The following is a 25,437-nucleotide window of genomic DNA, read 5'->3' as shown; positions in this document are numbered from 1 at the left end:
CGCCTGCAGTTGTCGAGATTTATTGTGAACACAAGCGAAAGCTACAGCTCTGGATCACACCGTTCTGCACAACACCGACAAAAAGCAACACGGTGGCTGAAATGGCCGATGAAGGCAGTTTTGTGGCGAATGAGCCAAACGTTTCATCAGCGTAGTTTTCGAAATGGCAATTCTAACAATATTGTTTAAAATAAGGGTGAAGGTTTGGACAATCTTGAAACTGAATTTCCTGCTTTTCAGTTTCTATAACTTTAAAAAGACACACACACATATATATATAGATATGAAGGCTGGAAGTTTCATTTCTCAGCTGGTGAACGGGCGTTGGCAACAGTTTTTAATACTTTCTCAAACATAAGCTTATTTCTTGAGTCATCTGAAATTCCAGATTAAAAAATTCAGCTTCATTTTGCCAGGCAGTCAAAGTTTTTCCAATATGGATATAAGAAGACAGAATAGTTGCTTCAACATCAGCAGTATTTTGAATTTACATTAGGAATTTGTTTCTGGTAGAAAATGATACTTATTGAGTCGCGCCATCACCTTTTATTTTGCTTGGTTTTCATTGAAATGTAATAATTTATTGTAAAATCAACTAAAAATACTGAAATGTAAATATTATAAAAATGGTACAATTACTGACATCTGTTTTTATCAAACTGGCCTCTCGCCATTTGATTCCTGTTTGCTTTCTGCTTTCAAGAGGTACTTTGTAGTCCTCCTACTTTCCAATCACAGTAAATGTGGCACTGCTTTTGGCTTTGCCCAATGTGAACTTGACCGTCCCACTCATGTCCACGCTTGTGTCCCTCAGAGTGAGTTTGTGGACCGTCCCGTGGTCCTCCAGACGGACAGCCGGGCACGAGCGAAGGGTCACTCCATTTAACGTCCAGACTGGGGGTTTGCTGATGTCGACGGAGACTTCACACTGGAAAGAAGCGGACTCTGGCTCTGTTACCTGGACATTCTCCAGTTCTTTCACCATCACAAGAGCCTTGGCTGAAGCGTGTTACGGAAAAAGAACAAAATGATTCGATGAAATTTTAGCAGAGAAAATCTGACAAAAATGTATGTTGCTTTTCATGCAGCTTACCTTCAACCATCAGTTTTGCTTTGGATGTATGCTCTCCAACCTCAATACTGTAAGTTCCCTCATCCTCCACAGCAACCTGGTAGATTACTAGCTTATGGGAACAGTCTTCTGTTATAATCTCCATCCTATCTGAAGAACCCAGTTCCTGTTTGCCTTTGTACCAAGTTGCACTGCAGCGCGGGGAGGAAACGGTGCATTCAAGGATCACTCGGTGGTTCTCCAGGGCTGTTCTGTCTCGCAGCGGTTTTACAATGGAAACTGGGAGCTCTGAAAATTGCAATTTTTTTAGATTTCCAACGGGGAAAATATAAAGTTGGTGTCACGAAGGAAGTCGGACGTTATTTTAAAAAAATAGCTCACCTTCTACCTCAAGGTAGGCTGTTGACTTGACATCCCTTGCTACAAACTGGATCTCTCCAGCATCCTCAGTTTTAACGTTGCATATCAGCAGGAAGTGTTTGGGCCCTGGAAGGCGACACGTTTTCATTTCAGCTGGTAAAAAGAGGCAAAGTCAAACTGCGGTTTAATTTCTGACCTTCTGTGCGGATCTTTGTGGTGCTACTGGATCTGATCTTGTGACCATTCTTGTACCACTCCCCAGCCACATCCTCCACAGAGACCTCGCACATAAACACAGCATTCTGGTCTTCCTGGATGTAAAGGTCCTCAAGATCCTGTACTATCTCCAACTTGTGTTCTGAGGACAGGGATGAAATTGAAAAGAATGACCACTAGATGGCGACATTTGATTATAAATGATTGAAGAATATGTTCAAGAATAAGGCTGAAGTGCTTCTAGTGTTGGAGTTCAATATACCATAGACTTCCAAAGAGCAGAAGGTGCTTATTTCGCCTGTGTCACATGTATAGGAACCAGAGTCAGCAACAGAGCATTGAAGGATCTGGCAGAACCGCTTTCGACCCATGGAATAGATCCGATGGTTCTTCCCTGGCTTCAGCTCGTTTCCGTTCTAAATTGCAGAGGGAAGAAAACAGAATTATTTGCATACAAAAACGATTCAAGTTGTTGATCATTTTCTTTTCTTTACCTTAAGCCATCGGACTTCAACATTTTGTCGGGAGAATTCACACTCAAGAGTGACTGGAAATTCTTCTTCCACACGAACATCAACCAGCGGTTTCAGGATAGCCACAGGTGTCTCTGTCAATCAATATAATCTGATTAGCCTGTCAGCACCGAACCATCGTAACTCCAAATAATTCTTTTTGCAGTTGTGACCTACTAAAAATAATAACCCAGACCCCTCTAGGTTGCATTTACCTTTAACTGTGAGCCTTGCAGTCGATCGCACTCCTTCGGCCGAGAAGACGACGGTGCCTGTGTCCTCCAGAGTTAAGTTTGTCAGGGTAAGGCTATGGACTAGCCCATTGATGCTCACCCTAAACTGGTTGTTTGGCTTCACGCGGATGCCATCTTTCTGCCAGATGCCTTCCACATCTGTGTGGGAGAGCGCCACCTCAAAGGAGGCAGTCTCCCGTTCAAACGTCTCTTGATCCGTTAGGCCTTTACAGATGGATATCTTTCGGGCTGGATTAACAATACAGGGATGCAGAAGAAGGACAATGTTTTGTGGAATTGTGTCAAGGAAATATAACAGCTTGACGTTGACATTGAGAATTGAACAAACTTTTTGGCAAACACGTGTTCACTGTGACACTTAGTGTGTCACAATGAACAATGTGGTCTAAATTTAGACATTGTTGGGATTACAAAAATGCCTCTTCCAGCAGGGGTTTATTTTGATGGTGTTGCTCCATGCACACTGATATAATATTCCATCTGTGTTTTCACACTTGGAAGTCTGGCTGAGGTATTCTTAGTATCTTTTTGCTCTGTGACACACTGTAAAAAAAAAAAACACACACACAAAAAAAAACACCTACAATATGTGTGAAGAAACACCATTTCCAGAAAAGAGCAGTGAATATCAATACAAATAAATCCTGTTTATTGTAACGGTTTTATTTGAGAGGAAAATCCTACAACAAACTTTTCTTTTTCTTTTCTTTATGGAGACTTATTAGCCGAAGGCTAGGTAGGTTAGTAAGACAAATGGTAATTAGATTTCCATACCTCAAAAATAACTACTTACGTTCTACGTTGAGTTTGACCTGTGTCCGATCATGCAGGGTCTCGCAGCGGTATGTTCCTCGGTCTGACAGGTTCAGGTTGTGGATAGTCAGGCTTCTTTTACAACCATTCTGGGCCAGGATATGACGAGGACCGGACTGGATGACCACCCCTTGCCTCATCCACTGAACCTCACCGGTCTCCAGGCTGATTTCTGTCTCTAGGGTAGCCTCTTCAAACTCCTCTGCTGTCACGGGTTCCATTTTCTTGGTGAACATGACTTGAGCTTCTACAACATCGTGAGGAGAAACAAAACTCAGACTCACATTCAGCCTTCTTTAACATTATACATAGATTTCCTTTAGTCTTACCCTGAACTTTGAGACTAGCCTTGCTCACTTTTCCTTCAGCTTCTGCTGTGATCCTAGAACAGTCTATCATCTGGCACTTTTTAATCACCAAGGTGTGGCACAATCCATTTCGACTGACTTGGAAGCGGTCCCCTAAAGTCATTGGTTCGTTGTCCATAAGCCAAATCAAGGAAACGTCCTCAGGAGAAACAACACATTTGAAGGTGGCATCTTCTCCTTCTAGCACAGTTGTGTTGTGAAGTTCGGTGAGAAACTCAACAACTCGAGGCACTGCAGAGTGAGAAGGCAGTGAATGAAGCTGCTAACTCGCATGGAAAAGCCAGAAACACAAATTGAATACTTACTCTCCACTCTTAGCGTTGCGGAGGTCTGATCATCTCTGGATTCACAGGTATACTGCCCTGCATCCTCATGAGTTAAACGATGGATGGTCAAACTTCTCTCAACACCATCTGCTCGAATGGAGAATCTCCTGCTTCCAACCACTTCTACGCCGTTCTTAAGCCATTGGACATCTGCTTTTGGTTTGCACACCTCGCAGTGCAGGGTCACCATGCCGTCAGCATGAGCCATGGTGTCATGGAGTGGTCGCACAAATTTTATCCTCATTTCTATGGTGACAAACCTTTTATATATTTGGGCTTTTTGGTTAATAGGAAGTTGTCTTTGTATTTCTTTGGAAGTATTGATTGTTACCTTTCACTAGTAGACTGAAGTGCATCTGGTCAGTGTTGACATCACAGGTGTATTCACCAGCATCAGACCGCCTTAAAGGTTGGATGGTAAGACTCCGTTTATGGCCGTCAATGAGTTCTCGAAAGCGTTCACCTTCAACTGGTGTCCAGTCTTTAAGCCAGCGTACAACCGCACTTTCTTTGGACACGTAGCTCATTAAAGTCACGCTCTCAACTTCGTAACCCGTCACAACCACGTCATCTTCCTTGTTGACAAAAGTAACCGGAGTTTCTTTTTTGGGAAAGATGACACAAAGTCAGTTATTTTTGAGATTTTTGCTGTTTCTATAGACCCTAATAAGCTATGATCTGCAGTTTTTACCTTGAACACGGATTATGTTGACCATCTTGTCATTCACCGCATCACACACATACTTTCCAGAATCCGAAGGCTGGATGTTTGAAATAATAAGTTTTCTCAGACTTCCATAGCATTCAATAATGGTACGGGAATCGCTGGTGAGAAGCCTGTCATTACAGTACCACTGGACTGGGGCATTAGCACGGGACAACTCACAGGCCAATATCAGGTCATCACCTTCCATCAATTCCTGGTAATCAGGGTCGCATGAGTTTCCTACAATGCTTACGGGAGGCTCTAAGGGCAAAAGAGTTTTGTATTGTGGATTTTTGCTATCAAATAATAGGAAAAAAAGGTAACGGCTATTTGAATTTTACCTTCTACTTTAACGTGGAAGCTGATACTGTCATCCCCAACATCTAGGAAATATTCCCCTGAATCTTTGAGTTCTGCATTAAGGATTACCAGCGACCGGAATGCACCTTCCTCCTCTTCACAGAACCTTTCATCACCCTGAAGTCGACAGCCATCCTTGTACCATTTACCGTTTCCATTAGCTTGAGAGAGCTCGCACTCAAGAACAATGTCATCTGAAACTAGAAACTTTAGATCTGTCTTGATCTCACACTTTCTCAAGATCTGCACAGGCGGCTCTGTGGAAATACAGACACAGTGGTCTAAAATAGTTTCATGGGTCATAAAACGTCAGTCAGTTCTCGCTTCTCACCTGAAACTTTCACCTGGAAATCAATTTTATCATCTGTAGCGTCGCAAGTGTATTTCCCAGAATCATTTGAAGTGGGAGAGTTGATGGTCAAACGACGAAAGATCCCATCTTCTGTGATTGTGATATTACTACTTTGCTCTATTTCTTTGCCATTGAGTAGCCACTTGACATCTGCTGTTAGACGTGACACCTCAGTCTCTAGAATGATTGGTTCACCAGCAAAACTTTCCAGTTTGTCTGTCAAGTTTTTGGGTCGACTTAACATCACAGGTGGCTCTAAATAAAAGGGACAAAGTAAAAGTAGGTTAAAAACGATCACCTCCAAGGTACTGGCTTTGGACTAAGTATCTTTATACTTACCTGTGATCTTTACAAGAAAGGCAACCGAATCATTTTCAGTGTCACATATATACTCTCCTGTATCACTGACAGTTGTTAAAGGTATAACTAGCCGTCTTTGGGCCCCATCTACTTCCAGTATCAAGTTGGGGCTCTCTTCTACCTCTAAACTGTCTTTGTACCATCGAACTGGAGCATCCACCCGGGACACTTCACAGCACAGTTCCAGTCTCTCTGGTGCAACATGGGTGAGTTCCACCTCGGGTTCACAATGAGAGATGATTCTTACAGGAGGCTCTAAAACAGGAAAGAGATAGTTAAAATATACAACTCAGACCTTTTTATTGCAATCTCTTTAATATATTTCAATTACAGATTCACCTGTAACAGTTATCTGGAAGAAGATTGAGTCTCCATCTGTTTCACAGACATACTCTCCACTATCCACCGCTGAGCCACAGAGAATGGTGAGCTTCCTGTAAGGACCCTCCGATCTTAGCTGGATGTTGTCGCTTTCCTGCACCTCCTGACCATCCTTAAACCAACAGACCTTCCCGTTGGACCGAGATAACTCACACTGCAAATTGATCTCCTCTGTTAAGTAACATGTCATCACAATGTCATCTTTAGGTTCAACAATGGTCACTGGAGGCTCTGGGTTTCAGAAATAGATGAACGCACAAATTCAGTTTTCTCATCAGAGTGAACTAATTAATCTTATATATAAAGGAAACCAGCAGAAGTTGCCATACCTCTGACATTGACTGTAAATTCTAAGCTGTTGTTCCCAGACTTGCAAGTGTAATGTCCAGCATCTGAAGCCTCTGCAGATCGGATGATTAGCCTCCTCATGGTACCCTCCACCTGCAGGGTAATGTTGTCACTCGCCCGAATCTCACAACCATCTTTATACCTGGGAAATACATACGAAGCCAGATTTTACTAGACACACAACTTCTTTTTGGTTGTTGGAAGTAAAATCAAATTAATCTTTTCTCAATTGTTTAAAATAGAAATGTTCTTGGATTCAAAAAATTATTTTATATGCTATCTCTCTCACTCAGGGATGCTCCGATCAGAGTTTTTCCTGCAGATTCCGATCACCTCTAAATCGATCACCATGATTGGCTGGTAATTTTTTGTTTTAGGAATAAATGGTACTATGTTATCTGGCAAAATGAAAGAAAGATCTAGCAATAAATTCACCTAATTTAGACAAAAAAACATGCAAACTGTAAAATAATACTCAATAGTAAGGTTCTCAGTAACCTAAATTAGCAAAAATATGAATGCGAGGAAGAAGGATGTGTAGAAGATGATGCACAACATAGACCATAGCTGGGACTATTTTATTTCAAGAGTTTACATTTTTATTATCCTACCAAGCAGCTTCGGCATCTTCTCTGGAGACGTGGCAAAGCAGAACCACAGGGTCTAATTCCATGCTGTTCTTATGAAGTTCTTCCTGAGAGGCTGGACTGAACTCTACTGGAGGTCCTGAACAACATGAGATTAATGGACGGATTGTTACAGCGGCTACAACAAACGGTAACGTACCTTCTGAAAAACATTTGCTAGAAAGTAGACAACCTTCAACGTCCACGTTGAATTTGATGACATCCCCTGAAGTTTGACATGTGTAAACTCCAGAGTCAGATGCTTGAGCGGACTGTATGACAATCCTTCTCATCTTCCCGTCTGATTGGATGTTTAGCCCATCGCTCACTTGGAGTTCCTCACCATTTTTAAACCAGGTTACCTTAGCGAAAGGATGGGTGACCTCACAGTAAAGCACAATGGCCTCACCGGTTTGCACTCTCTTGCTGCTTTCCAGGTCTGACAGAGGGATGAACTTGAATACAGCAGCTGCAGAGAAATGAACACATGAATTGGGAACCAACACGATGACTGAATATTGCAGCCTTTTGCACCTACGTTTAACCTTGAGCGCCGCTGAATCCCTCACTCCATTGGCGATGAATGTGATTTCTGCTGCATCATCAGCGGTTCCAGCTTCATGGATCACCAAAGAGTGCTTTGCTTGGTTCAACTGCACTGAATATCTTCCACCATGCTGCAGCTGGGAGCTGTTCAGAAACCATGTTCCAACCATCGGTGCGGACAGTTCGATGGAGAATTGAGCATCCTCTCCTTCCATCACCTCACACCCTTGGAGATGTTTATGAATTTTGGGGCCTGGGACTAAAAGCGTAACAATATATCAGCAATACTATGCATTTATATATTTTTTTGTCTTTTTTTACAGAAATATGTTAATATACTTTTAGGTATGCTGCTCACCAAGATGGACTACTTTGGGGAACTCCACATGGCCACTGCGTCCGTACTTATTGATGCAACACACTCGAAAACGGTAGTCGCCTTCACACGGAACAGTGTCGCCGGAAACTTCAGCAGAGGTGACAGTCTCTGAAGTGAAGCATTTCTGCCATTCCTGAGAACCAATCTCCTTTCTCTCAAGGACAAACACGGAGCGGGTGGTAGTCTGGCTGTTGGGTGCAGGCACCCAGGAGAGGAGAGCACTGTTGGGCCGGTCTATGTCCATTTTGATGCCCACAGGACAGATTGGCGGGCTGTGTCTGGTTGCTGCAGAACACAGGAAAAACTGTACATAGTCCGTGGTTGTAGTTCTGTATCTTATAGCAGGAACGGCATCTATCGTTTTATTTTGCATACATACATACCAGTGACATGCAGTCACGCGAGGCAGAAAAATAACATAATGATAAAATAATTTATATTGCCATTTGCCCCTGTGGTTTGTACTATAAAGTATTTTTTTTCATTTAGCTTAACCAATTTTAATCATTTGTTCTTCAAAATGGCTGATTTTATTTTATTATTGCAATTCCCCATTCAAATGCCCTGAAGTGCGGCTGTTGAGGCAGCAGTGAGCTGTTCCTCCAATAAATTGGTTAAAAACATTTAATTATTTCATAATTTAGCTTAATCATATAATGTACAGCGTTTTTTTTTTTTTTTTGTCACCAACAGTGTGAGTAACATGACTCTTGTACTGAAGAGCGATCATATACGGCAGAGAACGGATTTGAGGTGACGGCAGGCAGTTCTCTTGCATCTTGGCAGGGGGCGCTCGTGATCCCAGACGTCGGTTTTGTGACTCCACAACTGCAGAGTAAAGAGAGTCCCAGCGAGCTAGCCGCACGGTAAACCAGGTCACACTTGGCTTTGGACGAACAGAGAAATTTGTGCAGAATGAGCTTTATTTATAATTTAAGGTAAGATGGCAATAAAAATGTTTTTGCGTAGTTTTTTAAAATGAAATGTGTGTGTTGTGGGCAACAGTTTGTATGTGTTAAGACCCCCAAACTACTGTTATATTAGCTAATAGCAGTAGTAGCTAATCTACCACAGCAATCACTTACTAATAAACAATAAACCTGAAAACATACTGGTGCAATAAACTGTTATTTTTGTTCAAACTATTTGAATGTTTTTTAAGTGTTTAATCCTAAAACAAAGTGGCATTGTTGTCAGTTGCCCTCCAACTTTGTGCACATGCTTTAAATTTCCTTATGTAAATCACAACATGCAATGTCTGTACATCTGATTAAGTTTAGTGCCTCACCGCATGTCACTGACACATACATAGTACAAATGGTAGAATATTTCTTCATAAAGTAAATTTGCAAATTAAGGTTAAGATCTGCGTTAACTTGATTTTTCCTTTGGTTCTCCATAAGTTCATTCCAACAGCAGGTCCAGCTAATTTTGCTGGACCTGCAAAATTACAGAGGTACGTGTAGACTGTACCTTTGACTTTGAGTCGTGATGAGGTTTTAGATCTTCCTGCAACAAACGTCACAACCCCCGAGTCATGATGGGCCAAGTTGACAAAAACCAGGATGTGGGTCTTGCCGAAAGCCTTCAGGATGGTGTGGTGTGTCTCGTGGAGCATCAGACCATCTTTGAACCAGTGGACCTCCATTTCATCATTCTCAACCTCGACGCAGAACGCAGCGTTCTCGCCTTCCAGCACCTCCAGTTTCCGAGGTAGTTTACGAACAATTGTGCCTGTACGTTCGGAAATGTTTTATTGTCCTTTCTTTGCTCCTTTTATTCCAAAAACAGATTATGAATAAGATTATTGACATTACATGCATCCTACCTTTTACTGCTAGCTCGGCGATGGTCTTTGCTCCCTCTGGCATCTCGCAAAGATAAACCCCATCGTCATCCATTCCGACATTATGGATGGTGAGTCTTCGCCTGGTCCCTTTCTGTTCCATCCCATACTTACTGCTAGGCATCAATCTCTGGTCCTCCAGGTACCAGGCAGCTGGGATCGTCTCATCAGGCACCTCACACTCTAGCACAGCGACATTCCTCTCCTTTACCTCCACGTCTTTTAATGGCCGTCGAAACCGCACTGCAGGCCCTGAGGAACAAAGGAGGTTGCAGGTATATTAGAATTTACGTCATGGCTTCACATACAGTTTGAAAAAGTTGCAAACTGATAATATTTCTAGTCTGGATAAGAATGGGAAAAAATTGACCATCGAAATAATACAAATCAGAATTTTTAGCAATGTAAAGACTTTTTCCTGTGTCCCTTTATACACCATGCCTTTATTCGTGTGCAACGTTTCCAGATGTAAACAGTAACATGGAACTTGTCTATAGTTTCAACTTAGGCACTTTGTCACTACATTTATATTGTCACACTTAAAAAATTGGAGTCAGCAGATCAGGCTTATTAAACATTGTTTATTAGCCATAAAACTGGGATCGGTGCATTCCTTGTTAAAATTTTTATTATATGCATAAACCACTTTAATTTAAAACTGGTAATATTGATCGATTCTTGACTGCTCCAGTTTAATAGTCCTTATTTTTGATTTCATTACAGTATGATTTAGTTTAATTCATTTGATTCTCTCCTAAACGTTTCTAAAAAAGCTAGTAGGTTTATGGCTATTGACTGAGTTGAAACTAACATTTTCCAGTTGCAATTTTTTTTTCTCTAAAGATCTCTTTCTGACAAATGCAAAAAAAAAAAATTTATTATTTGCTGAAGTTTCAAATTTGGACTATTCTTGAACTCCATTTGTTGATCATACAAAATTACCAAACTAAACTTTGGACTCTCCTGCCTTAGGTGTTTGAGTAATCAAACTGGTCATGTTTCCTTAATTGTGCTCTTTAGTAAGTATCTGTCTGCTAAATTGCCCCCCTGCTAAGTGTTTTTCCATGTATCTAATTATTTTATGTTTTAAAAATATCACTGTGTCCATGATGTGTGCTGTGTTTGCTCTTTTGACCAATGGCTATGGAGCATGGCTTTGCCATCTTCCCAGTGATTCTTGCTTTAGGTTGTCTATACTTTCTCTAGATTCCTAGATTCAAGATGATCCATTGAGATGAGGGAATCACTACCCACTTGAAATTAAATCAGTGCATTTCTTTTTTAATTCTTTTTAATCAAAGTTGTGACAAAATGCAACACTGTCCTCCTTTCCCAGAATCCAAAGATGTTTTACTTACCTTTCACAGTCAGGTGAACAGCACTCAGGGTGTTTCCCAGAGTGTTTGATGCGGCGCATACATATAGCCCTGTATCCTGCATTTTACAGTAGAGAACCTTCAGTGTGTAGTAGCCTTCCCGATCCTCAAATACCAAGTGTCGTCTGTCAGGTTCCAAAGGAACCCCGTCTTTCTTCCAGACGATTTCTGGTTTGGGCTTGCCTGTTACAAAGCACCGAAACTTGGCATGCTTCCCCTCTGACACTACAAACTTTTTGACTTTGGACGTGTTGATGGGCGGCTCCTCGGCGAGCTTTGACAAACTGAACCGCCCGCCTCTTTGCTTGGGTGACCTCTGACTGCCGACATGACTGTTTGATGACGTCTTACTGTCTTCTCGCTCTGGAATGGGCTCAACAAGAAGGATAGCTCCCGCCAAGGCCTCGCCATAGGAGTTCACGGCCTTGCAGGTGTAGACGCCTTTGTCTGGCATGCGTGTTCTGTAGATCTTGAGCTGAAACCAGCCCCCGTCTTGAATGCTCACACTGAAGTGAGAGTTCTCAAAGATATCGTTGAGCTTCTTCCCATCTTTCTCCCAAGTCACTTCAGGCAAAGGCGTGCCCCAGATTTTACATGAGAAGGCGGCATCCTCTCCACGATCAACTCGCAGGGACAAAGGCTTGATGAGGAATCTTGGTTTATCATTTGATGTTAAATCAATCTCTTTCTGTTGATCATTTGCTTGATTCCTCCACTTGTTGTCTCCATTCATTTCCTTCTCTGTCTGCACCATGTTGTAGCCATTTAGGGTTTCACCAACTTCCCCATTTTCCTTTATGCCATTACTGTTTGATTGTATCGATTCTCTATTATTGTCAAGAAGCTCTCCTTCCACTTTGAGTGAGGCTGCTGCATAGGTTTCTCCTATGCTGTTTCTAGCCTTGCATATGTACTGACCAGCATCTTGTTGGGTAACTCCAGTAATGGTCAACAAGTATGTTTTTCCCTCCTCTGAGATCTTGTATCGACCCTGAGACAGAATTTGAATGTTTTTACGTTCCCAGATGACATCCGGATGAGGGTCTCCACCAATTTGGCACCTTAGGGTTGCGTCTGCCCCAAACTGTGCCACAACAGGGCGAGGATAGCCCAAAACACGAGGTGCACCTCCAAGAATATCCATGATGAGGTCAACTGTTATGAAAGAGGTCTTGCCCCAAATTTTTCTATCCTTATCTTCTGTGAGAAGCTGTTGGGTAAACGAAACAGACATTTTAGTAGAAAATCTGCTTTTGTGAATGCCGCATAATTAAAGTTTTGTCACAAATCCAGGGAATGCCTTTTAGATTTGGGCTTCACAAAGAATAAAAGAGACCCATAGCAGTCTACAAAAGGTTGAATGCAGCTAATGAAGCTCGCCGTCTTAAGTATTTTTGAGTTGCATCACGTTTTAGTGGATTAGACTTTGAGTATAAACGCAGTCGGCCCTCGGTTCTCCCACAGTTGGTGCTGTAGCTCATTGACGGTGTATTTATAAAGTACTCCAAAATAAGAAGCATGAGGCCATGTGTCGCGGTAGGGGGAAAAAAAAACTGGGGATCACACCTGCAGTGACTAACAAGAGCAGAGCTGACTCATTGATGTACTGATCATTAAAAACAGTTGGGATGAGTTGGGTTGTTCATGTCTGTTTTCTAAATTGTTGGGTGGTTTTTGTGTTGACTGCAAGGTTAGAGCTCACCAGTATCATTCTTTCCTAATGAAAATATCAATACATCTTTTCACAATGTTTGTTTGATTGAAATAGCATCACAAAAAAGAAAAATCCAACACCTATTGTGAGTGTTCAGTGTTTTCACACAAACAAATAATAGCTTGATTTGAGGTAAAAATACATCAAACTAATGTAATGAATTTTTAAATTAATCTATTTTATGTATGTTTGGATAGTTTTAGATGCTTCTGTGTGAAGCATTGTTGAAGCTTGTGAAATTTTAAATAGCAGTGTACAAAATGTAATTATTTTCTAATGCAGAACTTAATTGGAGAAATGTGCTCAAATTAAAGGTTTGATTTCAAAAGTCGTATTGGTCCAGTAAGATCATTTTATTTGGAATGGACCAAGGTTTCTGAGCCCTTATACATATGTTTACTGTTTATTTGGACGCTTTGTGTTGTCTTTGAGGTTTTTCTTTGTGTGTGTAAGGCAAAAAAATTGAATTCATTCTTATGTAGTGGTCGAAAGTCGCCCAAAATCACTCAGATTGCTGCAAATTTGTTCTAGGATGCCTTTCGGATACTCTTGCACTAAAGCACCGGTGGGCAGTGCTTTGTGGGGTTTTTCAAATACTTGCAAAGATTACAGCTGGCGAAATGATATTTGTTGCCTTTTTCTTGGCGGACCAGAGTTCAACTGTTTTCCGACTTGAGAAAGAACACCCAACACTTACCTGTCTCCAGTAGCTGCTTTCCGCTGTTTGCCTCCTGTTGAAAGCTTTTGCTCGTCTTTGGTCCTCGCTCAGCACACCTTCAGGTCACTTTAGCTTCTATGTAAGAGACAAAAATAAACCTTCCTTTCACATTTGTGGAGTCAAAGTCACAGTTGTCATTTCCCGCTCGTTTCTGTCTTTGCTGGTATAAGGTTGGAGGTGGCATAAAGGAAAACAAGCCCTTTTTTTTGTCCGTCGTGCACGCCTCAGCTCTGATTCAATCATTGTCCAACAGCTAAAGTGACAGAGGGAGGGCCAGAATGGAGAGGGTCATTAAATGCTTTTGCAGCTGCTGCCACTTGCAAGCCCCCCTCCTAAAAATAACAAACAGCTTTCATGACGCAGGGTCAGATAAAGTTAGGCTCTCCATTCAGAGACAACAGCCCACTAAAGATAGAGTCCTGCATTGGATCACACAGTTCAAAAGATATCCTTAGCTAAACACCGGAAGAGAAAGGAAACACAGTCATTCAAAATCAATGAAGAAGTAGTTATGATCAATCCTGCCGTGTTTAGGACTCTACATGAATGCTTGTTTTAATTCTAAAACAAGAATTAAAACAAGCATTCTAAACCATTGGCCTAATCCGGTGTCTCTCAATGAACCATCAAATGAGGAACAGCAGGAACTAATTACAGAGAAAGGAAGTAAGTGATCAAAGTTTAAAGTAAGACGAAACCCAAAGCAGCCCAGAACCGTGACAAAGTGTTATTGGAGGCTGCACAAATTTATACCAGGAGCCACAAATGGACAGAAAAACTCAAAGTTTCACTTGTACAACAGTGGGATCCATCAGAAGCGATGCAAAACAATCCACTTGCAGTGATTATGTCAACGGAAACTACAGTTTTCTGCCATTGTTGTCTCCTATATTCATACAGAAATCAACGCACTTAATGAGTTTTCTTGCTAGTTGAGTTTTTCTTCAACGGAGAAAAATTGTTGATTTGTCTGTAGTCATGGTTCATGTTTTTATAATTTGAGGTTTAGTTTTTGCCTTGGTGCAAGTTATCTTTCTCTCTAGTGTCGGTACTTAAGCAGTTTACCGTTTGTGTTCCTGGTGTTGATTCGTTCCCTCCTGCATTCTCAGACCACAGCTATCGCTTCAAGAGTGTGTCAGACAGCGAAGCTGCTGATACGCACTGCAAATGGACCACTGAGATCTTTGACCTTCAGTACAGGTCATAACTTCACTCCATCTAGAAACATCCACTTAATCTAGTTGTCTTAAAAAAAAACAACTTTTCAATTTTTTCTTTTTTTTGAGTTCTGTTTTATGTGATGTTTGATCAGCCATTTGATGAACTACAATACAATACTAGCTCCATTTATGGTTTCTCTGTCAGTCCCATGTTTGCAGTCATCTTGGCAGCTGTTTTGTGTGATGACCGCATCATCGACAGATCGCGCTTTGTCCTGGCGTTAGGTTTCTGTTTGAAGAACTGAAGGGGATTGATGGACTGTAGCATTCATGACTGACTTGTCAGTCAGCCGGATTCCATTCATACAACGGCTAAATTTGAGACACATGAGTCATAGCTTTAATCAGTTTTTGTCATTGTTGAGGATTGTGTTGAGTGGAAGACTCATTTTGGGACTTCCAACTTTTGAGGGATTCCAGTTTTCTGTACTGTAGGGGTACTGAATGAAGGTTTAATGATTTTGTGCAGGAGTTAGGCCCGTCAGCACAAGTAGTTGATTCTGAAAGAATTTCAGGTTGTTTTATTTTTATTTTTAAGGTGGTAGTTTCAGATACAGACAATTTACAATCTTAGTATGTAAAATGCTCTGTACAACAGCACATTATTTGTTTATTTCATTCCCATAGTTAAGAAAAGCTCATCCATCCAAAAACGTATTCAGAAGTATATTCCATTAATCTTAGAAAATAGATTGAATTTTCAAAGCAAGTGTGCTTTGTATCCCATACAAAACATTCTAAACCAAAAAAATTGAATACAACTGACCCCAAACAATGGATGTCATTATTTAGTTTTATCACTTTAAGAAATAGACAAATTTAGCTCACTGAGAAAAATCAAATTTTTGTGGCATGGTGTTACTTAAGTTTTGCCCTAAAGGGGCCGCAAAATTCAAATTGCCGTTCAAAACAATAATAAAAACTAAAAATGCAGGCAAATTAAAATCTTTATGAATTGGAAAATGTAAATATTCATCTTTCATTTGCCATATTTTTTTTCTTTTAATTTAACTTAGCAGTAACTAGAATCACAATCATCCACTGACTTTTACTAACTGAGATTTACTCTTGGCACACTGAAGCAAAAGTGACACAGAAACTGTTTTTGTTGCTGAAAGAACACAAAAATATCTAGAAAAAAAAGAGCTAAAATATTGTCTTGTATTTAACTGGGTGAACTTTAAGTTTCTAAAATCTACGGTGATTTATAAAAATCCATTTTTTAAATTAAAACATAACATGTTTAGTTTATTGTTGAGCAGGTAAAAATGAAGTAGTTTTTGCAAGTTTTTCTAAGATAAAAAATTAAACTTGTCCCACTGTCAACCCAAGTTGACATTTTGGCCCATCTGGCAAGGTTGCAATCTTTTAAAAAGAAAAAAACCTTAAGAGTTTTGACTTTTCCTCTTTTCCTATGTGCTCCATTAGATGGCGCTAAACATTCACCATGGCTGAATCACTGAACCAGAGACAAAATGAGCTCCAGTGTTTGACCTCACAGCTTTATAACTCTGACCCTTGATATCACTGAAGGGAGACGGACGATCTGCCATTATGTACCAGTAAACTTAAAATGTTCCACAGCCAATTTTGAGAAGCCAAAATAAAACGGTGCTTAGAACATTAATGTCGCTTCATTTCTGAACTAAGATCCTTCGCAGCACTCCTACCGATCTGACAAGCTGTGAAAACATTGTGGTCCTAGAACAAAGCCCCCCCGAGACCAGAAACGGCGTGTCCTGCTTCACGTACGCTCGGGGACCGCCGGGCCCCGTCATTAAAGAGAGCTCGGATCATACAGCAGGGATCAAACAGAAGGGGGCCGGAGGGACATGAAAAGCTAGAAGGATAGAAGGACACAGAGATGGGAGACCAAAGAGCAAAAACAAAAAAAAATTGTTGTGGAGTGACCTCTGACATTTTAGCTCCGCCCTTTCTACATGTAACCTGCACGCACACTGCGAGAATCAACAATGGATTCTGGGAAAGACAGGAGAAGGGCTTTCTTTTTTCAATACTAACATCTGTGGAAAAAAAAAATAAAGCGGGTCTCTCTAAAAAGAGATTTCCAGAGTATGACCTTTAACAGCATCCTCTAAGGATGTCAAAAAAATAATGCTTAGTTTATACAAGATCTCTGTGCTTTGTTTGTGCGCTCGTCGGTCTGTTGGCATAATTGAGAGGTCTGTTTCCTAATCTGGTCAAAAGTGTCGTTAGCAGAAAAAGTCGTACTGTAAAATTTGCTCGTTTTTGATTCTGTTAACATTCTGGACAGCTGTAGCCATTTTCTTGTATTATAATAGAAATGAGAAGACAAAAAAGGCGGGGCCCACAGTAGGTAATATCAAACGCTGTTCCAGGATCAAATTAGCTAAATTAGCTGTCTTACAATCCTTCACTGTTTTATAAAATATCTCTGCAGAGGGACAAAGTCTACATTGCGGCGCTGTCAGCTAATAAACATAGCGCCCTTCTGGAGAACAACTCAAATACAAAAAAAGGCAAATACAGAAGCTCCCACTTTGAAATTGTTTCTCAACATTTTGGGTATTCTGTAGAAAAATGGACGCTTTTTAAGCTTAAAAAAACCCCTCAAAACCAGCAGGAACTGGTTAGCCGTTAGCAGCTAGTAATGCTAAAGCTAACATCTGTTTCAGAGATTTTGCCACAGGATGCCTTTGTGTGTCGTCTTGTGTTGCGTTACAATACCATGTGTAATCATCAAATGTTTTGTAGGCTCAATTTTTTAAGCTAACGTTTCATTAAAGCTAGCTTTTCTAGATTTGGCTCTTGTTGATGGAGTTTACTCTGAACCTGTCCACATTTCAAGCTTGTATTGAGTATAAATCCAGGCCTGTATTTTTTTAATAGTTTGTTGCTTGGAGCTGATAACAGCCCTGATCCCGGGTTTGGCCTTTAAGTCTGCTTCATATTGTATTTGTTACAAAAAATGTGAGCGGGAAGTTGAGTTGGTGAATGTTGCAGCAGTTTTCATCATCAGAAGCAGATGTGAAGAAACCCACCCTGATGAGAAGATGGACAGACCTGCTGCTTTTTTGTTGTAGCTCCTTGCACCTTTAAGCACATTGAAATAAAAGAAAATAGTTTTATATCTGCTTCGAGAAGTGGGGTAAACGTGATTTTGCGATTCCGATCATCCATGAGGAATCGCAAACGATTGATACTGCGTGAGTTGGCAAAATGGAGAAATGATCTGGCAATAAATTCACTAAACAGCTTGTTCTGCTATTGACTACTGTTTGGTGTAATTTGTCAAATTTGTCAACTGAAATCTGAACATACTTGACAAGACTTTATTACTCAAACATGCATCAGCAGGAGCCCTACACAATTGTTTTGCACCGCTATTTTTATAGCGTTCCATTATTTCTCAGTGGCGCCACATTTCATGCTCCCGTAAATAAGTCTTGCGTTTATGAGTAGGCACGTTCATTGGGAGAGTGAAGTGCAGCGCGGCGCTATCTGCTGCAAAGTGAAGCCCCATCGTTGATTGAGAGGGCTTCAGGGGCAGATGTGCATGGAAATGACATGCGATCACATGATGTGGGACGTGGGGGCGGGAGGGCAGATGTGAGGTGATCTGTAGAAACCGTCACGTCATTCAGCCGCCGCCGGCGACCATCTGCTGCACACTCTGAGATGTTTCCTGCTACCGTTCAGTCTCTTCATCGTCCATCACTTATGTAGGTAATAGTTACAGAAAAGGAAGCGTAAGGAATTGACACATTTCTGCTTGGATCCCCACCACTATACCTCACCCCGTCAGTCACATGTTTTTAAATTGACATACAGCTGCGCCTTGAGTGTTATTTAGCCCTAATTAACCCAGGCTTCTAATTGGTATCTTGTTATCCAAGGAGTGTGTGAAATAGGCGGTAATTGACAGATAGTCAAAGAGAAGTGTGTTGCTTTTTTCCAGGCAGACAGATTTCACATTCACAGAATAGACAGAAGTTGACGCTCACCTCCCCGCTGATAGACAGACACACAGATATACGGGAGGGTTATTTAAAGCCCGCTTCCGATGCCAGGGATACAGTAACCATGGCTTCCGTTTTGTGAGTGCGTGCGCACACACGTCCTCCATATGAACCCTCGTCTGACACCTTGTGCTTCGAAGGCAGAGGAAGTTCAGGGGACTTGTTGCTTCTTTCACCTTCGTCTGGTTCTTTCTGCTGAACGGCAGCGTAAAATATTCACTTTTCACCCTAATCCTAATCTTGAGCTTTTTCACGTTTTCCTGATGTCACAGTGACAAACTTCACAGATCATTATCGTGTGTGAAAAATGTTTCTTTCCTTTTTTCCCCCCCGTTTCACAACGCTTTGTTTTGGTGTAACCACATAAAGCTCCATCCAAGTTGTAGGAATTATTTCACAAGCGTTTCTCAACAAAACCACAAAAAACTCATTCATTACCAATTCAAAGAAAGTTTTAGCAAACTTTCTAGAAGATTCAAGGTTTTATTTATTTATTTATTTTTGAAACTACCTTTAATAACTCTTCATCGGGGAAATGGTTAAACGCGACATTTTAGTCTGGACTTGTAAAAATGGCTACACAAATAGAACAGTGCATAATTTTTGTTTTCTAGAAACAAAACAGAGCCAGGAAGTATTTTTTAAACCACCTAAACTTAAAAGAAACCCAACGGTTAATGAGATTATGACGTGCCCTGCTTTCATTTCTTGAACTAATTATACTAACTTAGTTGGCTGACTTGTGTTTCATCTGCAATTAAAGCAATAGAACATTGTCTTATTATAGAATCTAGTTGGAAAACAGGATGCAAAACATTCCGCTCGGCGTTTTTGTTGTTGTGTATAAAAAGCAGCTCTGGCCCACTTTCCAGCAAGTTGCAGCTCCAGTTTGGAGAGATAATGAGGGTGCGAAACTCTGACTTCCCTCAGGCCGAAGCCATCATTACTCCTCTTAGCAGTGCTTCTGGGAAAAACAGGCACACTCGGAGCGAGTGCACTGATGCAATCCAACTGAAGGTTCGCTCCTTCAGCAGAAACAACAACAAAAAACTGGAGACAGGAGCTCCTCTTTCACACATTCTTTTACTCTGAATTTGTAACTGATTGGGTGTAGAAATAAAAGAAAAAAATCTCTAAATGTTGATTGGTTGCTCCGCCAGTGGCAGGCGACGACATGTCTGTTTTCTTCTGCAACATGCCAGGACTTAGCTCTGCAAGATGCACCTTGTGTTTGTGAAATTCTGTATATTAGCAGAAATTTATAGTACCAGTTTTCATTAGTGGTGGGGGAAAAATGCAGATTTTTTTCTTTTCACTTATTGTTGGCTGTAGCATCACTCGTTTTTAAATGTGTGTTGAGGAGTGCTGTCCAGAAACTGCTCCAACATGTTGTTTCCTCGGGGACTGAAAACTGGAATGTCAGTGAAGAATTAAAGCCCTTGTGCGGCTGAACAACATACTAATTCCTGCTTGAACTTTTGCTGAGCTCCATTAAGCATCTTAAGCCGACATTAACCACGAAAGTTGGACAGACGGCAACACCTGCTTTTCCTGTGCTGGACTCATGCCGTGTTTTCTGCTCATCCGTGTGCGTTCTGCAAAGGTCAGGCGGTCAGCAGTTTAAGAGCACTGAGCGGTAACAGAGCTGAGAGCCAGACAACCTGCTCCTGTTACGTCAGGACTTCGTGATTCCAGTGGGTTTCTTGTTGGGGGAAACAGTTTGGTCGTTTTCATGTTTATGACGACTCGGGCGGACAAAAACTCATCCTGCAGATGGGAGACGCGGCGACTGCAGTTCTGCAAACCTACTGCAGTGTGTACTGTGGCGCTGCACCCTGTCACATAGACGTATATAGTTTTTAACAATAGTTCACAAAACTGTACAGTTCATCTCAGTGTGAACAAGTTAAATAAAAAACTTTTTTTAAAAAGTATTTATTTAAAATATAAAAAAAATGTTTTTAATATATTTTTTTAAATACTTATTCAAAAAACTATTATTAAAATTTTTTTTTTAACTTCTAATGAGGAAATTCTTTAATTATACTGCCAGTCAGTAGGAATGCATCCAATTCAATTGATAAAACTACAATATTTGTCATAACTCTGTTAATTATCTTTTTTTTTCTTGACTGAAATCAGAGTAAATCTAAGCCTAGCCCACCTCCCTGACAGAAGACATCCTCCATGCTGTAACATTAGACGGTTCAGTGACGAGACGATCTCTGCCAGTTCACAAGATGGTTGCATAACACATCTCACGAGCGCACCGCATTAATCTGAGGCTGCTCCACGATTCACTAAATGCCTGCGAGTCAGCAGAGTGAATAAATGATCCGACAGGGAATCCAGCGCACATGAACCTGGCCGAGCGAATGAGGCGAAAGATGAGAGGCTTCCACACTCTGTACGGTTCGCAAGTGACCACAAACCAGATCTCCTCTGGAGCCAGAGCCGGCACAACTCTAGCTCCGCGGAGAAACGGCAGCAGCACGCCACGGCTGTTTACAATGAGGCTTCATTGGCGAGAGGAGTGACAGGCGGGCGGTGGGGGCGGCCGGGGGGAGTTGTGAATATCACAAGATGCTAATTTTTCGTCACAAAGATACTTTTGAGTAGGAACTAATGAGATGTGACAGAATTACTCACTGTTTACAGTGGTCCCGTTCCTTCAGCAGTGAAAAATGCATTTTTATTGGGATTTTGACGATGTGCCAACACCTACTTTGAAGCCCCGCTCATTCATGGTTCAATATTCATAGATTTTTCTGCTGAGCTGCTGATCTCCAAATTACTCACAGAAAATCTACCTGTTTGCAGGTTTTTCCATGAAGCATATTGAAAGTCATTGGAAGGCAAAAGCAGCTTCAGAAGCTGAAATGTCTAGAGGCAAAACGACCTGGCACGCTATTGGCTGATGAGCAGGAAGTTGCAGTTGGAGGACCCGACTCTGAAAAGATGTTTACCGTTCTTTGCAACATGAAGTGTTCTGCCAAAGGAGCTGACCCACTTCTTCTTAAACCAACTTCTTCTCTTTCCAGAATCACAAAAGTATAAAAATGCAGAGAAGCAGGCAGTCGGTGCATCAGACAGACATGTCTTGATTTGAACGGGCCGTTTCTGCGGAGTGTGTTTGCATGCAGTGAGCGTGTCCATCACGGCCGGCTCACCGCGGCAAATCCATCACTCTGCCTCCGTCATCATTAAGAGGCTAAGATTGCTCCCTCAGGCCTCACGGAAAGAGACAGAGAGAGAAATCCATGCCGCTCAGTCTCTCTGTTTGTGTGTGTGGGGCTTTGTGTGCGTGTGAACACGTGTGTCCAGCACCGTGACCCAGCAAAGCAGTAAGCAGAATCCAAATCTAAATTCAGCTTCTTTTCCTGGGCAGCAGCTCAGAGGGGATCTGGAATCATTTTACTCTGCAGCCCGCCTCATTTTGGCCCCTAGAGGTTCCCAGAGCAAACCTATTTCTATCCCAATCCTGTGTGCGTGTTTGTTTCAGTGCATTCAAGAAATTAATCTACAGTTTGGTTGTTAAAAGGGCCCCACGGCCTCCTTCGGCGTAAATCCTCATCATCTTTAACTCTTCCATCCGACGGCGTGGAATGTGAGACCGTCACATCTCCCGCCATTTGTGGCTCTACAAGAAGCTGTAATAGCTGAACTCAGCCTGCAGGTGTCAGAATAAATGGTTATTATAAATGTCTTTGTGCTGTGTGGCAAAAAGAAGAGAACTAGGACGGCGGTGATTAGAAATATTTGAAAACTTGTTCGGTGTTGCAGGGGAAGAGGGGGGAAAAAAAGCATTTGTTTGTGACTGTGATCCAATAATGTTCCTCTAAATAGAGTACATTGGTGTTACATCTGTTACACTCTTCTTCCATGTTGCACTTGGTTGCAAAAATGGATGGAAGCAGGTGTCAGTTCTCGACTAAACACCAAGTTTAGGAGGCGCGGCGAGCCAAACTTCTTCTGGAACAAGAGTTTCTCATGTGGAAACAAACGTCTGATCATAACACCAGAGTAGAAACAGAACCTGTAACAGTTCTCTTGTGTGTTCCCCAACATGCTGGAGTTCTTTTCTTCATCAAAAAATAATGATGCGCTTTTAAGCTGACAGAGACAGATGACCTCGGGTAAGTGGGAGGTTTTTATTGTTGTTTTTTTTCAGCGAGCACAAACATAGAAAATGAGAGCAGTTTGGACTACAGGAGGGGGGTGTAACTCTGGGAAGAACTGAAACCCTTCACCTAAAGTCCGGATCTGATCACAGACAAGGAGGAACCGTGGCACTGTTAGGCCCGAGGCAGGGCAGGACGCTAACCGCAACTTTCTGATTATGCTGATCTACTGATGAAGAAAAGGATTGGATTCTGATAAGAGATCAATTAAAGCAATCGGAGAGCCTCTCTCGTCTTCCACTGCTAACACAAACCTGGTTGTGTTCGCCAGCGCTGTGTGCACTAGTAGTTTTCCATGAGGGAAGGTTGTGACGGCCCCAGAGGAAAGGCCTCACGGGGGGAGGAGTCGACGGAGGAATTCTGCGGCCGTCTGTGTGTGTGTACTGGAGCAGAACTATGGTGATGGGGGGGAGAGGGGAGGTGTGTGAGCATGTGTGTGAATGAACTCTTGGAGAAGTGTGCAAAGAACTCCAGAGTAGGAAGTGGCTGCGAGTGCGCGGCGCTTCGCCAGGCTGGAAACGTGAGCACGGAAAGGTGGAAAGTTGAGGGTGAAGGACGGAGGGAGGAGACGCGAGGGAGACAAAGAAAGCATTTGTCGGGACACCGGCGTCCTTTCCAAGGACAAACCGACTCGCCACCACCCATCATGTGAGAAGCCTCCTCCTCCTAAGCAGTTTGTCCAACTCCTCCCTCCAGGACTTCCTTGTGTCCCTTATTTGACTTTCTCCCTGGTCCTGACTGCTCTGAGCTTGTCGGCTTGGCGTAGTGAAGTTCTGGTGAACGCCAGAGCGAGACGGCAGCAAGCTAAAGCATCCATGCAACATTCCACAATACCACATTCATAGAATAGTTGTTTTTTCCCCTCCCTGTTTTAAATAGACATTTTCAAAGAAGAGTTTCCTGTCTTCGGCCTCCGCGGCTCTCCCTCGGTGTTTGACATTGTCCCCAGAAGCGAGCCGATGTTCCAGAATCACAATCCTCTTTAAAACTTTTCGCATTCTGTCGCCACAGACTGCAGTGTGTTCTACAGCGAAACGGTTTGTCAGACATTTTCAAAGGAAAACTTAACAGACTTTAACAGAACGCTTGTGGAAGAGACGTCTGCTCAGATGAGACCAACGATGAGCCTCTTGGGAAGCCGCGACTGTAACAAGCAAACTGAAGTACTTTCAAGATGAATTCAAATCAGAGCGATCATAAATCTGAGGTTAAACGAGGGTTTAAAACCAAAAGGTCTGAAATTTTTACTTTTTTTTTCTATCTTAAAAGCTATAAAATTAGCATCTGGCTCACAAAGCGCAACAATTGTTGCTTGAGTCTTCTTCATTTGTCAGCGATTTCCACATGCTCCGTCACACATCACACGCTGCCTCCAGACAGACGCTCCTCCACAACTCCTCCGTGTTCCAGTTTGTGACTGTGGAGCACAACGCATGACTGGACCACCTCAGCAGAAATGCAGAGATAAAACACAAACCCGACTCCCAGAACATGGACCATCATCATGTTATTGTGTGAAGTGATTTTGTTCTGTTGAGTTTTTTTTAAATCCCCTTTTTTTTTTAATCTTGTGCAGACATGAAAACATTACCTCCAAGCACATGTTTCAGTAACTCCAACTTCCACCTACTGGAAGCTTTTTTATTTTTTCCCCAGCAGTGACCTTCTGAACCCCTTGTTTCTGATAACCAAACAAAGCCCAACAGGCAAAGCTTTTATTTTGAAATCCTTCCTCGGGAAAGCCCTTAGCTGACATGAAAAGCTGCAGGCCCTGCTGAGCAAAAACCTGCCGAGAGGAAATGACTCATTGACATGTTGGCGTTTTATCGCCAACTTCCTGAACTTCTCGATGCACCAAAGTGTTGAAAGTCCAGACGTTTGTCTTGAATTGAACGCGGCTCAGTGAAATCTGTAAGTTGGTGTTTCGTTCTTACAGCTTCATTCTTCCACATGACATCTTTCAGTGTCGTGTGGGGTTGGGAAACCTCAGGTTAGGTTTGCATTTTCGTTCTGGTGGCTGAAGCCGCAGCGAGCAGAGCGCTGCGTGTTTACAGCGATACAGAACCAGAAAAGAAACCTGCCGTCTCGGCTGGAAACCGATATTGATTTGTGATGCAAAGTGAAGTCCCAGCTTCGCCTTGTCAGAATTGCTGTGTTTGATAGGTGTTGATAGACGTCACCTCCTGGAAACCTCTGGACTCTGGACTCTCTGACTCACCCAGAAGTGTGTGTGTATGTGTGTGTGTGTGTGTGTGTGTGTGTGTGGGTGTGTGTGTGTGTGTGTGTGTGTGTGTGTGTGCACACCCACCCTGACTTCTAGCTGAGTGGCAGTGAAAGGAAAAAAAAAAAGTATTTGGCTACTATAAAAGCTTTACTGTTTATTCTTCACGACAATTCAGTAA

At 42.0% G+C, this 25,437-nt stretch overlaps 1 protein-coding gene across 1 annotated transcript; it reads right to left on the bottom strand.

Moving 5' to 3' along the window:
• Positions 1-4: 4 nt before the first annotated feature.
• Positions 5-13,895, bottom strand: obsl1a (obscurin like cytoskeletal adaptor 1a). Its single transcript, XM_055059165.1, has 25 exons — positions 13,613-13,895; positions 11,184-12,411; positions 9,808-10,077; positions 9,453-9,713; positions 7,959-8,264; positions 7,593-7,859; positions 7,248-7,523; positions 7,040-7,154; positions 6,410-6,570; positions 6,039-6,311; positions 5,679-5,954; positions 5,319-5,594; positions 4,969-5,244; positions 4,613-4,888; positions 4,253-4,522; positions 3,901-4,167; positions 3,557-3,826; positions 3,208-3,474; positions 2,376-2,642; positions 2,143-2,255; positions 1,911-2,064; positions 1,629-1,790; positions 1,454-1,558; positions 1,094-1,360; positions 5-999 (listed from the first exon to the last, which is right to left on the bottom strand). Exons 2-25 carry the CDS (start codon positions 12,343-12,345, stop codon positions 722-724), a joined length of 6,615 nt encoding a protein of 2,204 aa, XP_054915140.1. The 5' UTR covers positions 12,346-12,411; positions 13,613-13,895; the 3' UTR covers positions 5-721.
• Positions 13,896-25,437: the final 11,542 nt, after the last annotated feature.

Source organism: Poeciliopsis prolifica, unplaced genomic scaffold (assembly GCF_027474105.1).
Source record: "Poeciliopsis prolifica strain line A6 unplaced genomic scaffold, Auburn_PproV2 SCAFFOLD053, whole genome shotgun sequence".
NCBI lineage: Eukaryota > Metazoa > Chordata > Actinopteri > Cyprinodontiformes > Poeciliidae > Poeciliopsis > Poeciliopsis prolifica.
The sequence above is the reverse complement of the archived record's forward strand: the minus strand, read 5'-3'. Positions and strand labels throughout refer to the sequence as shown.